General features: G+C 45.7%; 1 protein-coding gene across 1 annotated transcript; it reads left to right on the top strand.

The window, feature by feature from the left end:
* The first annotated feature begins 1,628 nt into the window (after positions 1–1,628).
* Positions 1,629–19,759, top strand: DSN1 (DSN1 component of MIS12 kinetochore complex). Its single transcript, XM_063123055.1, has 13 exons — positions 1,629–1,680; positions 1,803–1,851; positions 3,663–3,699; positions 8,307–8,364; positions 9,772–10,125; positions 11,018–11,091; positions 12,396–12,468; positions 13,717–13,804; positions 14,263–14,322; positions 15,568–15,639; positions 16,136–16,283; positions 17,871–17,958; positions 18,818–19,759. Exons 2-13 carry the CDS (start codon positions 1,823–1,825, stop codon positions 18,913–18,915), a joined length of 1,179 nt encoding a protein of 392 aa, XP_062979125.1. The 5' UTR covers positions 1,629–1,680; positions 1,803–1,822; the 3' UTR covers positions 18,916–19,759.
* Positions 19,760–19,900: the final 141 nt, after the last annotated feature.

The raw sequence follows: 19,900 nt of genomic DNA, 5'->3' as shown, positions 1-19,900 counted from the left end.
TGTAGAAAGGAATGGATGACATTCTCTGGTCTTATTTTATCTAGAAAATGTCGGTGCTTTTAAAAACATTTAAAATAACATATAGACTAGGGTGACCATATGAAAAGGAGGACAGGGCTCCTGTATCTTTAACACTTGCATAGAAAAGGGGATTTCAGCAGGTGTCATTTGTATATATGGAGAACCTGGTGAAATTCCCTCTTCATCACAACAGTTAAAGGTGCAAGAGCTATACTAGAGTGACCAGATTTAAAAGAGGGCAGGGCACCTGCAGCTTTAACTGTTGTGATGAAGAGGGAATTTCCCCAGGTTCCCCATATATACAAATGACACCTGCTGAAATTCCCTTTTCAAGACAACTGTTAAAGATACAGGAGCCCTGTCCTCCTCTTCATATGGTCACCCTAATATAGACTGCCTGCAATTCAATAGAGCACAGGTGGCTTTTTATATGCAACTGAGTGCTGGATTTGGGCTGCAAGGGAGTGGGACAATTTAGGTGGATTGACCTACACCACACCCTTAGGGGTGTTTTGTACAGGGGATGTTTGACTGGAAATCTAAACCAGCCTCAGTCCCATCCGTAACGTGCAGTATTAACAGAAAGCCTACATTGCAAGAGTATTGTACGCCTCTTCATGTAATAATATATATTTCTTATCCGCCTCTCCCTTTGGATGTAAGAGCTATCCCAGCCTGCAATACAGGGACAATGGACTGTGTTGGCATAGGAATTTTAAATACTTAAAATCCACTTTCTTCCCACAAAATAAGACCTGAGTTAGAAAGAGCACGACCTCCTGTATTTGCTGCTACCTTAAAAATCTGGATTTCTCCATTACTTTCTATGAAGATCTGTTATTTCTGCTGCGGGGGAGGAAGGTTGATAGGAAGCAGGCCGTTGAAGTCTCCAGATAATTTCTAATACCATTCTTTCTCGTAATCTCTGTAGCGTGATACACCCCCCCCCCGCCTTTCCTACCGCCATTATCAAGGGGTCACGGTCTTAGTGAACCCATGGACGGAGAGTGGTAGCTGTATTCCTCGTTGCCGAGAGCACAAAGAGCAGTCGTGAGGCACTGCCTTCATAAGACTAAGGGCGCAATCCTACGCACGTTTAACACGTTGGGGGGGGGGGGAGGCCTACGACGCCCAGCATGCTAAACACACGTAAGCTTGCACCATAACATACATTGTGACAACCACATTTCCGTTGCCATGAGGTATTCCCATTGTGGAAACTATAGCGACCCTTGTGTCAACGGAGGCGCCGCGGGGCAACGACCAAATGCTAACAGACTGTCACGACAGGGAGCCGTAGAGATGTTGTGATAGAGCGTCCACTGGGCCTACGCAGCCTTTCTACATTTTGTTCCCGCCGCCTCACGATGGCGGCCTGCGGACGGAATCCGGAAGCGAGGGCGGGGTAAGATGGGCTTCTCGGGCCCTCAGTCATAACCTGAAGGGAGAGAGAGAGAGAATAGCCATGTTCGCCTTCGGGCACCTGAAAAACGAGCCCGTTTATTTCACGAAAGCGTCTGCCGGACTTAATGTGTTATTAGCCTTTTAAGTTGCCTCAAAATATTCTTTTGTTGTCGTAATTATTTTTAAATAATAACGGTCTCATCTCTAGGGCCACCCAGCGGCGCGGGAAGGAGTACGCATGCGCTAGAACTATAAGTAAGAAAATAAAAAACTGATTCCCAGAAGGCTGTTGGACCCAGAGCGCGGGGGCTGGTGGGTGGATTGGTTGTTAGTGCGCATGAGCGAAGGCGGGCTGGTTTGATTATTTTCTGTTTTAGCTGGCGGCGGCAGCAGCAAAATGGAAGCGGAGGAGCAGCGCCCGGACTGGTGAGCGAAGCGACTTTCCCCTCTTTGCCTTGGAAGAGCCTGCCGGCCATCCCTTCTCAGCCTTTACACGGAGCTGCTCGCAAGGGGAGCCTGGGTTTCTCTCTCTGGTTCATGACTGGCTGTCTGATGCATGCAGAGACACTTCCCGGCCTCTCAAATAAGGGCGCCTGTTGCGGCTCCGCCTTAGCCGGAGAAATTGCCCCGCTTAGATTGTGGACCGGTGTGTCCAAGTGATGAGTCTGGAGCCCGCAAATACGTCGTGCCCCATAAAAAGAGCCTTGCTGAATCAGACCAAGGGTCCATCCAGACCAGCATTCTGTTCACACTGTGGCCAACCAGCCATTAGCCAGGGACCAACAAGGCAGGACACCAGTGCAACAGCACCCTCCCACCCATGTTCCCCAGCAACTGATGTGCATAGCCTTACTGCCTCTGCTACTGGTGGTAGCATGTAGCCATCAAAACGAACAGCCATGGATAACTTCCTCCTCCAGGGATTTGAAGCCATCCAAAGTGGTGCCTGTCACTACATCTTGTGCCCTGTTCTAAGATGGATCACACCAGTGGCTCCTCCGTGACTTAGGGTGAAATCCTATGCATGTTAAAAAAATGCCCTTCTAGCATCCCTAGGCTGGGGAAGACTGGTGACCAGTAAGGGGGCAATCTTATGCATATTTCGACAGAAAAAAGTTCTACAGCATTGCTGGCTGTAGAGTGCTGGGAGTTGTGGGACTTTTTTTTCCTTGTTGAAACATGCATAGGATTGCACCCTATTTTTTGTTTGTTTGGGTTCTCTTTTTCTAAAACGTGTGTGTGAGAGAGAGAGACCCCAGATGTGAAGGAAGACAGGATTCCTTTGAGGAGTTACAAAGAAAGTACTTTGGCTGTTTTGTGTGGCCTTTTTAGCTCTTCTATACAACTGTTAAGTATAGGGACCTTTCCTCTGCTGTATTTAGTCACCAGAGAGAGAGAAATGGACATACATGATTTTTTTTAAAAAAAAAACTTAGAAGTGAGTCCCATGTCACAACTGCTATACTCCTGGGTAAACTGGCAGTCTTGTGAGTGTTGCCGAACTGGTTTTCTTCCTGGATGGAGTTGCATTCCATATTTTGTGGTTGTCAGTTCTTATTGCTGAAGCTAGCATGTCCTCACCTATCCCCATTTGTAGGTATCTCAAAATGTGACTTTAAGTGAGGTCAATAGATAAACATATATTGTTGCCACCTTCTTATAAGCAGATGCCTTTAACAGCTTTGCTGCAGGCAACTATTCCGCAGGTCAAGTGTTGTGGTTAGCCTGGTAAAAGGTGAATTGTGGAATTTGTTCTGAGGTAGCACAGCTACCTTTGCTTCTTAATTAGGAAAAATTCCAAGATGCTTGTATGCATTTGTGAGACACGTTATGTGTCTGTGGAATGCCGATGTTTTCTGCAGCAATTGTAATGTGTGGAGCAGTCCTCGGAAAACAAGAGATACAGATTCAAGATTGGGCTTCTGGGTTGTGTGAAAAAAACAGTAGCAAGTGTATACGCTTCTAGTATATGCTGAAGTCTCCACTTGATTTGCCATTGTGCTTTGAACAATTCCATAACAGGCAGAAATTGGGTGAAATGTTTCTTAGAACATTGATGGCAATGATCAGGAATGCTTCATCTGCTGACTATTTGTAACAAAGCTGTCAAAGGCATCTGTGCAAAACAAGGTGAAAACTACATTGTTCACAATATAATGAAGTAAGAGATTAATTTAGAGCAGTGCATGGGGGGAAGCCTAAGGCTTAACTAAATCTTTCTTTGTTTAACTTTTCAGTGCAGAAGACATCCTTCCAAGGGATCTGGCCCAACAGGTAATAAATTGTTTCTCACTGACTTTAAAAATATGAAGACATTGCAGTGTTGTAATAACAGACTTCAGTCTGAATTTATTTTATTTATTTATTTATTTATTTATTACATTTTTATACCGCCCAATAGCCGAAGCTCTCTGGGCGGTTCACCAAAATTAAAACCACAATAAAACACCCAACAGGTTAAAAACACAATTACGAAATACGGTATAAAAAGCGCAACCAGGATAAAACCACACAGCAAAATTGATATAAGATTAAAATAGAGTTAAAACAGTAAAATTTAAATTTAAGTTAAAATTAAGTGTTAAAATACTGAGTGAATAAAAAGGTCTTCAGCTGGCGACGAAAGCAGTACAGTGTAGGCGCCAAGCGGACTTCTCTGGGGAGCTTGTTCCACAACCGGGGTGCCACAGCGGAGAAAGCCCTCCTCCTAGTAGCCACCTGCCTCACTTCCTTTGGCAGAGGCTCACAGAGAAGGGCCCCTGTAGATGATCTTAAGGTCCGGGTAGGTACATATGGGAGGAGGCGTTCCTTCAAATAACCTGGCCCCAAACCGTTTAGGGCTTTAAATGTCAATACCAGCACTTTGAATGGGGCCCGGACCTGGACTGGCAGCCAATGAAGCTGGAAAAGGACTGGCGTAATGTGATCTCGCCGGCCAGTCCCTGTTAGTAAACGGGCTGCCCTATTTTGTATAACGCATTGCAGTAATCCACGCGAGAGGTTATCAGAGCATGGATAACTGTAGCTAGGCTATCTCTGTCCAGATAAGGGCGTAGTTGGTATATCAACCTAAGCTGATAAAAGGTGCTCTTTGCCACTGAGTTCACCTGTGCCTCAAGTGACAGTTCTGGATCCAAGAGCACCCCCAAACTACGGACCCGACCCTTTAGGGGGAGTGCAACCCCGTCCAGGACAGGGCAAACATCACCTCACCGGACAGATGAACCACCCGCTAACAGTACCTCCGTCTTGTCTGGATTGAGTCTCAGTTTGTTAGCCCTCATCCAGTCCATTACCGTGCCCAGGCACTGGTTCAGAACAGTCACTGCCTCACCTGGGCTTGATGAAAAGGAAAGGTAGAGCTGGGTATCATCCGCATATTGATGACACCTCAGTCCACATCTCTGGATAACCTCCCCCAGCAGCTTCATGTATATGTTAAACAGCATAGGGGATAAGATAGAGCCCTGCGGAACCCCATGGCTTAGGAGCCACGGCACAGAGCAATAATCCCCCAGCACCACCTTCTGGAATCGGCCATCCAAGTAGGAGCGGAACCACTGCAACGCAGTACCTCCAACTCCCAGCTCAGACAACTTATCCAGAAGGATACCATGGTCGATGGTATTGAAGGCCGCTGAGAGGTCCAGGAGAACCAACAGGGTCACACTCCCCCTGTCTCTCTCCTGACATTGGTCATCCCACAGGGCGACCAAGGCAGTTTCCGTTCCAAAACCAGGCCTGAAACCCGATTGAAATGGATCTAGATAATCCGTTTCATTCAAGAGTGCCTGGAGTTGTCCTGCAACCACCCGCTCAAGCACCTTGCCCAGGAAAGGGATATTAGCCACCGGCCTGTAGTTGTTAACATCCTCCGGGTCCAGATTAGGCTTCTTCAGGAGTGGTCTAATTACCGCCTCTTTTAAAGAGGCCGACACCACTCCCTCTCTCAAGGAGGCATTTACAACCTCCTGGACCCAGCCGGCGATCCCCTCCTTATTTGATGTAATGAGCCATGAGGGGCAAGGGTCAAGTACACAGGTGGTCGACCGGACTTGGCCAAGCACCTTGTCCACATCCTCGGGCCTCAATAACTAAAACTCATCCAATAAAACTGAACCGGACGGTGCTCTGAACACCTCTACTAGTGGAGCTGAATTAAGTGTGGTGTCCAATTCATGACGAATCTGAGCGACTTTATCTTCAAAGTGCCGTGCAAACTCGTCACAGCGTGCTACCGAGGGTTCCACCATCTCTCGCTCTGGCCCAGAGTGTAATAGGCCGCAAACCACCCGGAAAAGCTCCGCCGGACGACACTGAGAAGACGCAATGCTGGTGGAAAAGAACTGTCTCTTTGCCACCCTCACCGCCACAGAATAGGCTCGATAGTGAGCTCTAACCCATGTTCGATCAGACCCAGCACGAGTTTTCCTCCACCTGCGTTCTAGCCGTCTCCCCTCTTGCTTCATTGCCCTCAGCTCAGGTGTATACCAAGGAGCTGACCGGGTTCTGCTCAGAGGGAGAGGGCGCTTGGGTGCGATCGTGTCAACCGCCCGAGTCATCTCTGCATTCCACAGAGCGACCTGGGCTTCGACAGGAGCACCGGCCATATCAGCAGGAAAATCCCCCAGAGCCCTCTGGAATCCATCGGAGTCCATTAGCCTTCGGGGGCGGACCATTTTAATAGGCCCCCCACCCTTGCAGAGGGGAAAGGCCGCCGAGAGTCTAAACCTCAATAGGAAGTGATCTGACCATGACAAGGGGGTAGATGTTAGTTCCCCCACTTCCAGATCACCATCCTCCTGTCCAGTCGAGAAAACCAGATCAAGCGTGTGCCCCTTTGCATGTGTTGGGCCGATGACATGTTGAGACAGCCCCATGGTTGTCATGGCAGCCATGAAGTCCTGAGCCGCTCCGGATACAGCAGCCTCGGCATGGAAGTTGAGATCCCCCAGAACCACCAGCCTGGGGGTTCTCAACACCAGGTCCAAGACAACCTCCGTCAGCTCAGGCAGGGAGACTGTGGGGCAGCGGGGTGGACGGTACACCAACAGAATCCCTAATCTGTCTCGAGTACCCAACACACAGTACAAACACTCAAGATCAGCACTCGACTGAACAGGAAGCCTAGAGAGGGAGATTGTATTCCTATAGACCACAGCAACCCCCCCTCCCCGGCCCTCCAGTCTGTGCTGGTGCTGCACCGAGTACCCAGGAGGGCAGAGCTGGGTGAGAGCAACCCCTCCCGGTTCCCCCACCCAGGTCTCAGTGATACATACCAGGTCAGCCCCCTCATCCACAATCAGATCATGGATGAGAGAGATTTTGTTTTGGACTGACCTGGCATTCAGCAGCAGCAGCACCAGACCCGAGAGCAAGCTGATAAGGCCGCCAGGAACCATCTGGTTGGGGGAAGGACTAGAAGAGGGGATAGCTGTAAGGAATCTGTCCCCTCTTCTCCTCATCTGGCCTGTTCCTCCCCCAGCACCATACCTCCCCCTACCCGTGACCACAGTTATGCAGGCACCCCCATATCCCCCAGAGCTCCCCAGGCACATATTAAAAGTTATTTAAAAGTTTATTAAAAGTTTCTTTGAGAAATTGCTGTTGGTTGCTGGTTGGCTGGTGTTCTCCAAAGCAGGGTGGCTCCTCTGTGCGACGCAAAGTGCGGCGCCAAGTGCGCACTCGGCGCGTCGCCGAGGCGCTGCTTCTGGCCGGCTGGAGTTTTACCTGCAAGCAAGGCGGGGCACTGGTCAGCAGATGTTCCACAGGTGGGGAAAGAGACTGCAGAGCCCAGGCTCCTGAATGTCAAGTAATATGTACTTATAAATGCTACCTTCTTTCCACTGACATATGCTATGCTTTTAACTGTGCATCTGCTACTGCACTTGTTGAATTTCTACAAGTCAGGCAGCCATTAAACAGAGAAATGATAGCAACCTGTTTATATTGTAGTAGTAGGCCCAAGGGTATGAATCACTCACAAAAGAAAACTGAATCTGCACTCTGCATATGTAGAAAAGACAGTGCACTGTCCATTTCATAGTGGAAAAGAATTTTTTTCTAGGGTGAAAAATACCTGCTGTTTTAACACAAATGACAGGTCTGACTATCCAAAGGTAAATCGGCTAGAAGATCTATTAGAATGGTTGGATATTATTTGTTTTATTGTTGCATTTAAATCCTGCCAGTTTGAATATGCAATCTCCAATCAGCCCAATCGGAGGTTGTTCTGTAATGTGTGATCCCAAATGCTATGGGTTAATTGTTGGTTAAAGCCCCCCACAGTTAACCTAACAACTAATTGTAGGTTAACTTTGGGTTGTTTATCCCACAACTAACCCATAGTGTCCGGGTTCGCATTTCACAAAACAACCTCCAATTGGAGGATGCATATTCAAACTGGCAGTAGCACATATTGTGGCAAATTGTGGATTAATTAAGTGATGATTTGCTGCTGTTAACATGCAAATGGGCCCCATGTCTTATCCTCATTTCCCATGTGCCCTTTTAGCTATTTAGCAATCTGGTGATGTAATCCTGTGTGAATCCAACTGAACCTGATGGGGTAAATACGTGCAAGATGTGGCTGCAAATGATTTGGCAGGTTCATTGAGCAGTCAAAGCTGGGCTGGATGTTAGGTAGAAGAAAAGAAATAATTAATGCAACATTACCTCAGAGCAGGTTTGGCTGGTCTTGTGAGCAGGAAGCTAGAAGGTTGTTAGGGAGGCAAAGAAAGTCACTTTGTACCTCTCTTCAAGTGGAAGAACGAAAGTTATTCTTTTTTTATTGTCTCTGATTTATTGCTTCTCTAGAGGTTAGGGGAAGAACTGTTAATATTCAATAACATTTAATGAGAAATACCCATTCTCTGTTTTAGAACCCCTCTCAAGGAAACCGGCTTGGCTTAGAAGATGGAAAAAATGTTGAGACACTGGGTAAAGGAGTTAACCCCTTCTAGAATGCTTTGCATGAGTAATGCATGCCTCGGTACTGTGCTGCCTCCCATAGGAGGTATCGTGCGTCGTGCAGTTCATTTCCAGTTATTATTTGTAAAAGAAAACCAGAAGTCTGGCGGAAGAAAATTTAATGTTCAGAAGCCTTTAGAAAATATGCTAATTAAACCTGTTTACGTGTAGAAGTTGGGGTTGCATAATTCTGCTGCTGCTGATCATGGCAGAAGCAAGGAGTTCTGCTAGTGCAGCCTTCCTCAACCTGGGGCGCTCCAGATGTGTTGGACTACAACTCCCAGAATGCCCCAGCCAGGCTGGGGCATTCTGGGAGATGCAGTCCAACACATCTGGAGCGCCCCAGGTTGAGGAAGGCTGAGCTAGTGAATGGTGTGCCTCCCTCCCCAGCTGAATTATCTGTGTGTACTGCACAACTTTTTGTGATCTGGCTGCCCTTGAATTTCAATTATATTTCTGAGTTGGGAAAAACCAGTCTTATGATGCGAATGCTCGCAGTTCATTGTTAGCCTTAGATTTGTTCAGCTTCAGTTCACCCCCATTGCTTTCAGTCATTTTCCGGTTGAAGGTTCTCCACCCTCAAGACTTTTGGCTTGGGCTCTTGGATGTTTTGGAATGAAAGGCGATGAACCGGCTATCAGGAATGCAACCCCATTTGCTGTTAGATGTATAGGGATGCCATTTAGTACCTCCAAATCTCTTTAGGGAGGCCCACCAGGACATTGTATAGGGCTGTTTTTAAAAACAATATTTTTGTTCTGCCAGATTCCTATAACTATGGGTTGATTTGCATCTGTGTTGCTGCTGCTCCTCCTTTAATTTACTTTAAAAAAAAGTTGCTGCCTTTTAATGTGGTATGTGCTATTGATTGAGATTTCTTTGTATTGCATTATCTTGTGAGCGACCTCTAGGGCCCCTGATAGACTGAAAGGTGGCTATATAAATACACAACGACAGACAAAATATGGGCAATCAAAACATTCTGACCAGCCTGTAGAGAAAGGAATGCTGCCATTTCTGTTGGAGCTGCTATTCTTTAGTGTTAACTAGAACTTGTGAATGTGTGGGTATGCATGTATGTCATAACACTACAGTATGAGTACTAAAATTGATAGAACAGTTTCTAAGCCATGTTTGCACTCCTCTCTCTACCTGGTAGATCCATTGAACTGGTGGAGTCACAGCGTGTTCCTCTGCCAATCTCTTCCACTTCCTCACGGGCATACATTAAATTCATCTATGCACACTAGATTGAGATACAGATCCAAAATGCAGTTGTTGTACTTCTCTGTATTGCCATTGCATATCCATTCATTCACTCTTTGTAATGTGCCAGTTTGAGATGTGGTATTTCCTCCCCTTCCCTTCTTTTTTCAGAAAATGTTTACAGCCAGGAGAAAATGGAGTTGGAAGTCTTTGCCAAGCCAGATAACACTGTCAGTTCTAGCTGTGGTATCCAGGCTGACTGTGGGGTTTTCACAGGCACTGGCAAGAAGGAATGCCACCCAAACCGTAGTCTGAAGAATGGCAGCGCTCCCCATTGCCTCAGCCCTAAGGAAGCATCTCCCCAGAGTCTTGGTCTTGAAACAGGCCACGCTTCGACTTCCTTGAATGAATCCCTTGGAGAGCTTCCCAGCCTACAAGTCGTGCGTCGTTCCTTGAGTTGCTACAGTCCCAAACCGGGCACTAAACGCCGGAAGTCACTAACGTCTCTTTACAAGGACGTTTCTGGTAGATGCCTCCAACTCAACTTTATGGCTAATCTGGGGCTGGGTAGGAACTAGACAAGAAGGAGTTGCCAATTATGGCAGCTGGATGGAATTGTTCCTAAACAGATGTGCCCCTAAAACGTGGTGCCCATCAGACGTGGTGCGTCTCCTGATTTTTATTTTATTTGTTAAGATTTTTTAAATTGCTTGGAGGCTGGCCTGCTGCAAAGCAAAGGGGTGTCCTCCAACATCCTCATTGGGGTTCAAAAGAGTGGTTTTGTATCTTGGAGCTCAGATTTAGGAAAGTCGTCATGGCAAAGGAACTCTCTAGGGTAGGGCTAGGCAACCTGGTGCCCTTCAGGTCTTTTGGACTACAGCTCCCATGATTCCTGGTCATGCTGGCTGGGGCTGATGGGAGCTGCAGTCCCAAACAGTTGGTGGGTCCCAGGTTACCTACCCCTGGACACATACATCTCCTTCCTACAGGTCCAGGGGATGAAGTGAACTATCTGACTTGTGTAGATGAGAAGACCTTGGAGGATAAGAGCCAAGGATGTGTTCCTTTTACCAGTGCAGCCCTCTGCATGCTTGTCTGTTGAAGTAAGTACCACTGTGTTGTGGGGCTTACTCCCAAGATAAGTGTGTGTGGGATTGTAGCCTAAGCTGGTAATCAATTTTGGGCATAATCTGGAGCCACGTGGGAAGTCTATAGCACTACCCTTGACTTGAAGAACCAGCTGCCACCAAAGCTGTCACTGGGACAGAGGACAAAGAGTTAAACCTCAGCAGCTAGGTAGACTGTGGACCACTAACTATTTAATAGGCAGCGCGATACTGCAAAGATGTTAAAATATGCCATGAAAATGTCCAGCGAATGTCTTTGGGCTTCAAGCAGCCTTGTGCTTAACTTTCAGAGCTGAGCAAAGCAATCAGTCTGGACTTGCCAGAGGCTGACAGGATGGCAACGCTTCTCTTCTCCAGCTTCCAGGTAAGGTTGGATGTCATAGAATTATAGAATAGTAGAGTTGGAAGGGGCCTATAAGGCCATCAGGTCCAACCCCCTGCTCAATGCAGGAATCCACCCTAAAGCATCCCTGACAAATGGTTGTCCAGCTGCCTCTTGAATGCCTCTAGTGTGGGGGAGCCCATCATCTCCCTACGTCATTGGTTCCATTGTTGTACTGCTCTAACAGTCAGGAAGTTTTTCCTGATGCCCAGACGGAATCTGGCTTTCTGTAACTTGACCCTGTTATTCCGTGTCGTGTACTCGGAGGATTGAGAAGAGATCCTGGCCCTCCTCTGTGTGACAACCTTTTAAGTACTTGAAGAGTACTATCATGTCTCCCTTCAATCTTCTCTTCTCCAGGCTAAACATGCCCAGTTCTTTCAGTCTCTCTTCACAGGGCTTTGTTTCCAGACCCCTGATCATCCTGGTTGCCCTCCTCTGAACACGCTCCAGCTTGTCTGCGTCCTTCTTGAATTGTGGAGCCCAGAACTGGACGCAATACTCTAGATGAGGCCTAACCAGGGCCGAATAGAGAGGAACCAGTACCTCACATGATTTGGAAGCTATACTTCTATTAATGCAGCCCAAAATAGCATTTGCTTTTCTTGCAGCCATATTGCACTGTTGGCTCATATTCAGCTTGTAATCTACAACAATGCCAAGATCCTTCTCGTTTGTAGTATTGCTGAGCCAAGTATCCCCCATCTCTGTAGAGGTGCTCCATTCTAGCCTTGGCTTTTTCCTGCAGATAAGAAGAGCCATGCTGGATCAGACCAAGGGTCCATCTAGTCCAGCCCTCTGTCCGCACAGTGGCCAACCAACCATTGGCCAGGGATGAACAAGCAGGACATGGTGCAACAGCACCCTCCCGCCCATTTCCCCCAGCAACTGCGGCACACAGGCTTATTGCCTCAAATACTGGAGATAACACACAACCATCAGGGCTAGTAGCCATTGATAGCCTTTGCCTCCAGGAATTTTTCCAACCCCTTTTTAAAGCCATCCAGATTGGTGGCCATCGCTACATCTTGTGGTAGTGAGTTCCATAATTTAACTATTCGCTGTGTGAAGAAGCCCTTCCTTTTATTTGTCCTGGATCTGCCACCAATCAGTTTCATGGGATGACCCCGGGTTCTAGTATTTTGAGAGAGGGAGAAAAATGTCTCCCTATCCACATTCTCCATACCATGCATACTTTTGTACACCTCTATCATTTCTTGTAGCAGCAAATACTGTTCAGGCTTCCAGATGCTCTCAAACCTGAATCTTTCCTTTTCCTCTTCTAGTACTCTGCGCAGAAACTTGAGCACTTCTTAAGGCAGACCAAAGACTTTAATCCTGAAACCTTTAAACAGAACGGTGGGTCTCTTCCATTCACTTCAACAAGGAATTGCTGCAGCACAGCTGAAGGGTAAATGGGAGTTGGTTTGGTCAGGGGCCCTTTCAGCTGTCACCAAGTGTGTTGTAAGACTGGGGCTCAGCAGCTTAAAGAAATCCTATGCAATGCTCCCGCATAAGATGTTTCACGCAGTGGTTCTCAGGAGACACCAAGCATCTGCCTCACAGCCATTGCTCATTGTAGAGGATTCTGGGATATATTTCAGGGGGCATATCCAGGTCACCCAGGGCACTTGTCAGACAAATGAACCTACCTTATACTGCCTGACCATTGATCCGTCTGTGCAGTACTTTTTGCTCTAATTAGCAGTATCTCCCCAATGGCTTTTCCAGAGATCTCTCCCACCTTTGCTACCTATGATTCCTTAACTGGAGATCCTAGGACTGAATGCATGCAAAGCATGTACTCTGCTACTGAGCTATGGACCTTGCCATCATGTTTGGTGAATTTGGAATGCCTCAAGAACATGCCTGACACAACCATGTGGCTATGAGTCACAAGGCAACATCATCAACCGTCGGCAAATTAGCTTTCAGATCCTGGGACTGAATGCATGCAAAGCATGTACTCTACTACTGAGCTATGGACCTTGCCATCATGTTTGGTGAATTTGGAATACCTCAAGAGCATTCCTGACTCAACCATGTGGCTATGAGTCACAAGGCGCCATCAACAGTCGGCAAATTGGCTTTCAGCAAAGCTTGTCCTCTATTGATGATTTTCTCAACAAGCTTCTAAGGCAGGGGTGCAGAACCTCAGGCCCAGGGGCTGAATTCAACCCTCCTGGCATCCCAGTGTGGGTCTCTGGGATTACCCAGATGGCCCCCACCCCCTTCCAAACACCGATTATTTGGTGGTTTCCCAGCTTTTGTACAGATTTCCACACCACATTCAGAAAGGTTGAAATGTTTCTAATGTTTAGTTCCTGCCGATAAGAGCTTTAACCCAAAATGTGCTAGCATTTGGGGGTTCTGTCCCTTTTGCGTTGAGATCTGCCCCACCCACCACTGGGAGGCGGCCCCCAAAAGCTTTTTTGAAATGAAATTTGGTTGTCAGGCTGAAAGATGGTTCTCTACCTGTGTTCTAAGGAACCCCATAGCTCCCTGGAACACAGTGGGAAAACCATTGCTTTAACTAATATAAGCTTGGTGCATCATAGGGCATTTCAGGTTATTCACTATGGTTTCTCTCCTTCTCTCTGCCCTCAGTGAGCTTGCTTTCGGAAGAGCTGCGGCTCCACACGAAGAAACTGGGACTAGATGGATCTCTGCAAAAATGCTTTGAGGATCCTAGAAGGTAATGGGCTGATCCTCCATACCTAGAGAGTGGAGGGATCCATTCCCCCCACCCCCGACCATCAACAGCTCTCGATTTAGTTAATGTGAATCAGGGTTGATTGTCTTCCTGGTCTTCACTTCTTCAGATGAAGCTATCACTTGAGCTAGTGAATTCAGAAACACCTGATGCTGTAGCATTGTTAAAAGTTTAGCAGGGGTTTTACCTGCTCACTACTTGAATGGGAGACTTGTAGAAGATGCTTTGCTAAAAGATGAACAGGATACGACAAAGTTAGAAATGATTTTATTGTGAGTTCCTCTGTTATAGTTTCCTAACCATATTTTAAGCTTCCATATTTTATATTTTATGCTGTACCTTGTGGTTTTAATTTTTGTGAACTGCCTGGAGAGCTTTGGCTATTGGGCAGTATAGAAGTTAAGTAAATAACCATCAAAGCCTTCTATTTTTTTTTAAAGAGAATTATCCGATCCTGCATGGAATGCATCAGTGACTTACATAAAGGAAGAAATGGCTAGGTAAGATGTAACCAGAGGCCACAGCCTACCTTCTGTGATAATATTATGACTTACTCAGATAATTCTCATCACTATCTCAGAACTTCTTGATGACTTGCAGTGGCGTATAAACTTAGTCCTTTCCCATAAAAGTTAAAAATGCTTAAGTCCTGCCCTATTGTATGTGTGTATGTGTTCAATTAATGGTTTTGTTCTGAAGGCTAATGTTTGTATTTGTTCACTAAGTAGTGCTTTTATACTGCAGGGAAGGGGTGGGCGGCAAGTGGATCTCCATATGTTTTAGATTTCAACTCCCAGCATTCTTGACCATTGGCTGTGCTGGCAGGGGCTTCTGGGAGTTGAAGTCCAAACATTCTGCCCACCTCTACTGTAGGGAATGCTGATGCAAACAGTGCTTATAAGGACACACAGGATTCTTGAAGATGTGGGTTCCTACCGATCACAACAGGGAATTAAGCCAGGAGGAGGCTTGCATGTTCCCCTGCCCCCACCCTTCCCCTTGCAGCATAAATTCCTCATTCCCTTTCTTTGTTGGCTCTAACCAGGGCTCACTCTTAACCATGGTTATTGCTGCTAATGTAATCCTGAACCATAGTTAAAGCCAATAAGCTCTGTGTGTGTGTGTGTCTGTGTGTGTGAGATTTACACCAGGATGGAGGTGCGAGTGCCCACGGCCTACTCCCAATCTTAAAATATCTGCAGCATTATATCTGCACTAGGCAGAATAAAAATGTAGAAATTACATAAATAAACTGGCTAAACTCAAGCATTCTTACTCCAACATTGTCTCCCCCACGTCTCATATGGAGTGGAAATATTGGAAACAAACAAAACCCAGAGGATGCCATTTCTCGAATCCAGTTTAAAAATGTAGAATGACTTTTGCATATCGACTGTGTAAACTCATTCACCCTGTTCAGACGACATGTTAAGCCACAGTGGTTAAACTGTGTGAACCATGACTTCGTGTGTCATGTGAACAATTTGTAACCTGGTGGCTATATAACCACAGTTTACACATGTTCTCTAACCATTTGCTGCAAAAGAGTTAGTGGCCTGACCATGGCTTAGTGTGTTGTCTGAACAAGCCCACTTTTATATCTTGGATAAATCTGATTCTAGAAACCAGGGTAGCTGCCATGCTAGCCCTTTCCCCCCTCTGGAATTGCTTTTCTTTGCTTACTCAGTGTTCATGAAGATCTCTAGTGTTGGAGCAACATCTGGACTTCTTTGTTCATTCTACAGGTTGTCTGCAGAGAATCAAGCTTGGGAAGAACTGCTTCAGTCTTACCAGAAAAATGCCGAGGAAATGTCCAGGTTAGAATATTGGCTATCTTTCCCTATTTAGACATGTTGGCTGAAGTAGATTACAAAAACAATTGAAGTAACACAAAGACCTTAGAAGTGTAAAGGAGGGCAAAAAGAGAACAGAATATAGACAGGATCCAGAATATGGACAGAATCGACAACTTTAGGCTGCATTTGTTTCTGAATCCAAACTTTGTGGTCCTTAGTGCCTCTCTACTAGTCACTAATCTCGTGGATTTAACAGGAAAATTCATCTGAGGAAGCAACCCTTCTTTCAGCCTGCCATCTGCAATGTGTAATGGTAATGTTGACTTGGCTAAAGCTCTGGATCACTGCGACAATGAATGTGTAATTCTTTAGCATCTCAAACCATTATATACATGTGCATGATAGACTTATTGGGATGTGTTGTGATCTTCTTCTCAGCTCTTAAATCATTTCCTGATTGCTATGCTGGATGACATCAAATGCAGGTGATTGAAACACACACCTTTTTGTCTTTAAGGCAGTTGGAGCTGTGCAAGTTGAAGCAAGTGCCAAAGGAGCCTTTAAGCTATCTTGGGGCATCCCAGGCCCATGTACTGCAAGCCAAGCCAGACTACCAGAAAGTACTGGATTGTCAGAGGGAGATCTTTTACTGCCTGGAGTTTGTGGTGAGTGATGGTGGCTGAAGTGAACGTTAATGTTGAATAGGCAGCAGCGCGGGGCAGAACTACAAGGCATTGCTGAGATATAGAAAGAGCTTTGAATTGAAAGCAGGAATGGTTTTACTTCTAGACCAGAGATGCAGAACCTCTTTCAACACGAGGGCCAAATTCCATTTTGAAGAAGGTCTCTGGAGCTGAAGGCAAAAGGGACATATTTTAGCCAGAAGTGTACTGCCAATAACTAAGGAGAGAGGCATTTCATCCTTTTAGAATGGTGGAAAAACTGTCTCAAATCCAGGAAGCTACTAAACGATTGGTGGTTGGTGGAAAGGGGGACAGAGCCAATGGAAGAAGGCATGGGAATCCCAGAGGGCTGAGTTTCTGCACCCCTGTTCTAGAAGATGACAGCAGTTCCTAAAGAACTGCATTTCTATTGCAGTAGTGGCTGGAAAGGGCTTTTTCTTCCTATTGCATAAGTCAGGGGTGCAGAACCTTAGGCCCAGGGGCTAAATCCAACCCTCTGAGGGTCCACAGGAAGCTATGCCCTCTTCCCCTGCAGAGTGCTGAAAGGGTGGAATTTAGCTTCAGCACAAGTTGAATTTAACCATTTTAGTGCTTCAGAAAGTTTGCTCCACAGAGAAAGCAATTCCAGGGGTGGAAATGATCCCCAGTCCTTCCTCAGTTACCCAACCTTGTTCCATTGCAATGAGAGCAACAGGCTGGGCGCATACAACATGCTAAGCCATAGTGGTGTATTTTCTGGCAGAACCCATGTCATCTGTGAGATGTTTCCACCACCCATGATAGGTGAATGCGCCCACACACCTCACTGAGAACCCACGCTCTGCAGAATGGGCATAGTGGGCTGTTTGCAAATCTACAACACATAGTAGTTAGCAACCCATCATGGCTTAGTGTTATGTGTGAACCCAGCCAAAGTCTTTTGAAAATGAAAGGTGGCTTTCTACAAATGTTTTGTAAGCTTCTGCATGAGAGGCTGTTTTTGAGCTTTGGTACTTTTCTGACCTTGAAAAATTGTAAATCCCCTTGTACATAGTGTGCCTTCATGGGGGAGCAGAAAAGGGGGTATTGGGCAATTTAAAAATGTAATAAGCTGCTGTCCAACAAGCATGATCACCATGTGAATTATTTGCACATCACAGAAAACTCACAAGGGTGTCTCGCGCCATGCTGGGTGAGAGAGAATATTGTAGGAGTCAGTTTCTTCTGAGTCTCTTTCTCTAGCCTGGCACAAAATGAGTGAGTGATTCCTCCTGTCCCTTCTTTGAAGGGCTCTGTCTATGGGAGTGTGAGTTGGTGTGACCACAAACAAAGGCTAAATGATGTCAAAACTCTAAACCCTTGAACAAAACCCTTGAAGGCTCAAATTGAGTAAGGAAGATGGCTTTCAGTTGGAGCTTCTGCATTGTTCCCCATAGGTCTAGAGGTTCTCCTGAATGATAGGTCCTAGCAAGATCCAGGTTAGATATGAACCACGAGAACTGGAGGGGTCCGCAAGAACTGGTCATTTCTAGGGAACTGGGTGGACTAACTCCCTGTTGGTTTCTCACTTTAAAATGTGTGTGTCCTCAGCTGGATGAAATCCATCAGATGGTGAAGGTTTGTCAAACCTATATGGAAGACGTTACACAGTATCTCCAGAAGCTATCAGCCCAACTTGGTAAGCCGTGAAGTGTTATTACTACTAAACTAGGGAATGGCAAGTATTAAATACCTAAACAGAGCATAGCAGCAGTAAATTTCCAGCTTTCTCTTCTCCCCCACTCCACATACTTCCTTCAATTAAGAACCCATTCATTCTAAATGTAAGGAAGACAAAATGCGCACCCATGCATGTGAAAGCTGTGGAAACATCTGCTTTGTTACTTGTATGTGTTTGGAATCCACTGCATTTCCAGACACATCAGATGTGAAATTTGTCTCAATTCTTGGATAAGGCTGAAAGTGAAGTCCTTCTATTCCCCAATCTTATTCACTTCAACTTGACCTTCAGCCCCACCCTTGGTTGGATGGATTTGAATGTTTAGGATCCCTGGTCCATTGATCTGATCTAGGTAACGTTTCCTCATGCCAGGGTGTGCTAGTGTTAAATGTGGAGCAGTGCTGTTTTAGGTTGGATCAACAGAAGCATCAAAGATATATGGGATCCAGAGGATAATTGCCCAACACTGGATAGATATGTTAGAAGTAACAGATTTTTATGGGTACTTCCTGCAAAGCATTTGGAGGAAATCTATCTGAATAATAACTCTAGAAAGGGAAATATATTCACAAAAGGCTACACATATGTTGTTTTCAGCTTACAGAAAAAAGTTTACCGGGGCTTGGGGTGGGGTTCAGTTGATGGAGACTATTGCCTCATTTAAGATAGTCAAAAAGACTGTCATTCTACAAATGTGGAGCCCTGCAGATGAAAGAATTTGCCTTGGACACACTACTTGGTGGTTTCTGCTTTTTGCTGTAGTCTAACAACGTTCAATTAATTTGGAGGCAACTAAGCATTTTTGTTTCAATTTCAGCATCAAGGACTTTCCAGAGATTAGAAAGTTCACCAGCACGAAAACTGCTCAGGCTTCTCCAGACACAGTCATCTGCACCTCCACCTCCCCAGCGATAGAGGTCATTACATTCTCGTTATGTTTGCAGGCTTTGGATGCAATGCCACTACTGGCCAATTCAGTGCTATTTTCCTGATGTGGTTCCCTTTTCTCTTCTGCCTGACTTGAGTTACACTTTAAGGGCAATAGCATTCTTGCTCTGTAGCTTGACAGGTGGGGGGATATAAATACATGTTCTTTCTACCAATCTAAAACCAAATGCCTCCCATTGATTTCATCCTGTGTAGCTCCAGTACAGTACAATGCACTCACCCTGTGTGGAACATAGCAGGTGACAGTGCTTCCTCCAGTCACAAATCTGACTCCACAGGAGTCAAAATAGGATTGGGCTCTCATCTTCCTTTCCATAACCCACAGTTTCAAACTAATAGGCAATAACAGCCTGGCTTGTTCTACATTTTACATCTGCCGGTGGCGATAGCAGATCAGTGCTTCCCAATGGGTATGTATATAATGTGATAGTAAGTGTTTAGCCAGAGATTGAAAAGTCAGATGTAACTGTTCGGTATTCTCTCCCTCTTCATCTAACTTTTGAAAACCTGATGTGCAAATGCCTAGGCAATCAGTAGCTACTGGCAGCTGTAAAGTTGGGCCTGGTTGCTGAAAATGGCAGAAAGTAGATTTTGCCCCCATTTAAACTGGTAAAAAGAAAGGAAGAGAACAGAATCTTTTCTTTGTATTTGGGTCTCCCTTTCTCTACGTTGACACCTATGCTTTGTGGATTGTTTTGCACCCTTGCCTAAAACAAGGTAAATCCCATGTTCTTTCATGGGTTTTTGTAACTCTCTTGTCTCAAGCGCTTAAGTTGACGTTCTGGTTGCCATTTTAAAATAAAGTTATTTCTTGATGATGTTGTACAAGTTTATCTTGGCCTTTGTTAAAAGTTTTAATGAGACAGCATGGCTTTTCTAATTGGAAACTACAAAGGCAAATATCAATCTGGCGATGGAACAGTTGACTGGAAAACATAGTTTTGAATGTGCA

Source organism: Elgaria multicarinata, chromosome 3 (assembly GCF_023053635.1).
Source record: "Elgaria multicarinata webbii isolate HBS135686 ecotype San Diego chromosome 3, rElgMul1.1.pri, whole genome shotgun sequence".
Taxonomy (NCBI): Eukaryota; Metazoa; Chordata; class Lepidosauria; order Squamata; family Anguidae; genus Elgaria; species Elgaria multicarinata.
Note: the sequence above shows the minus strand (reverse complement) of the source record. Positions and strands in the feature narration are given on the sequence as shown.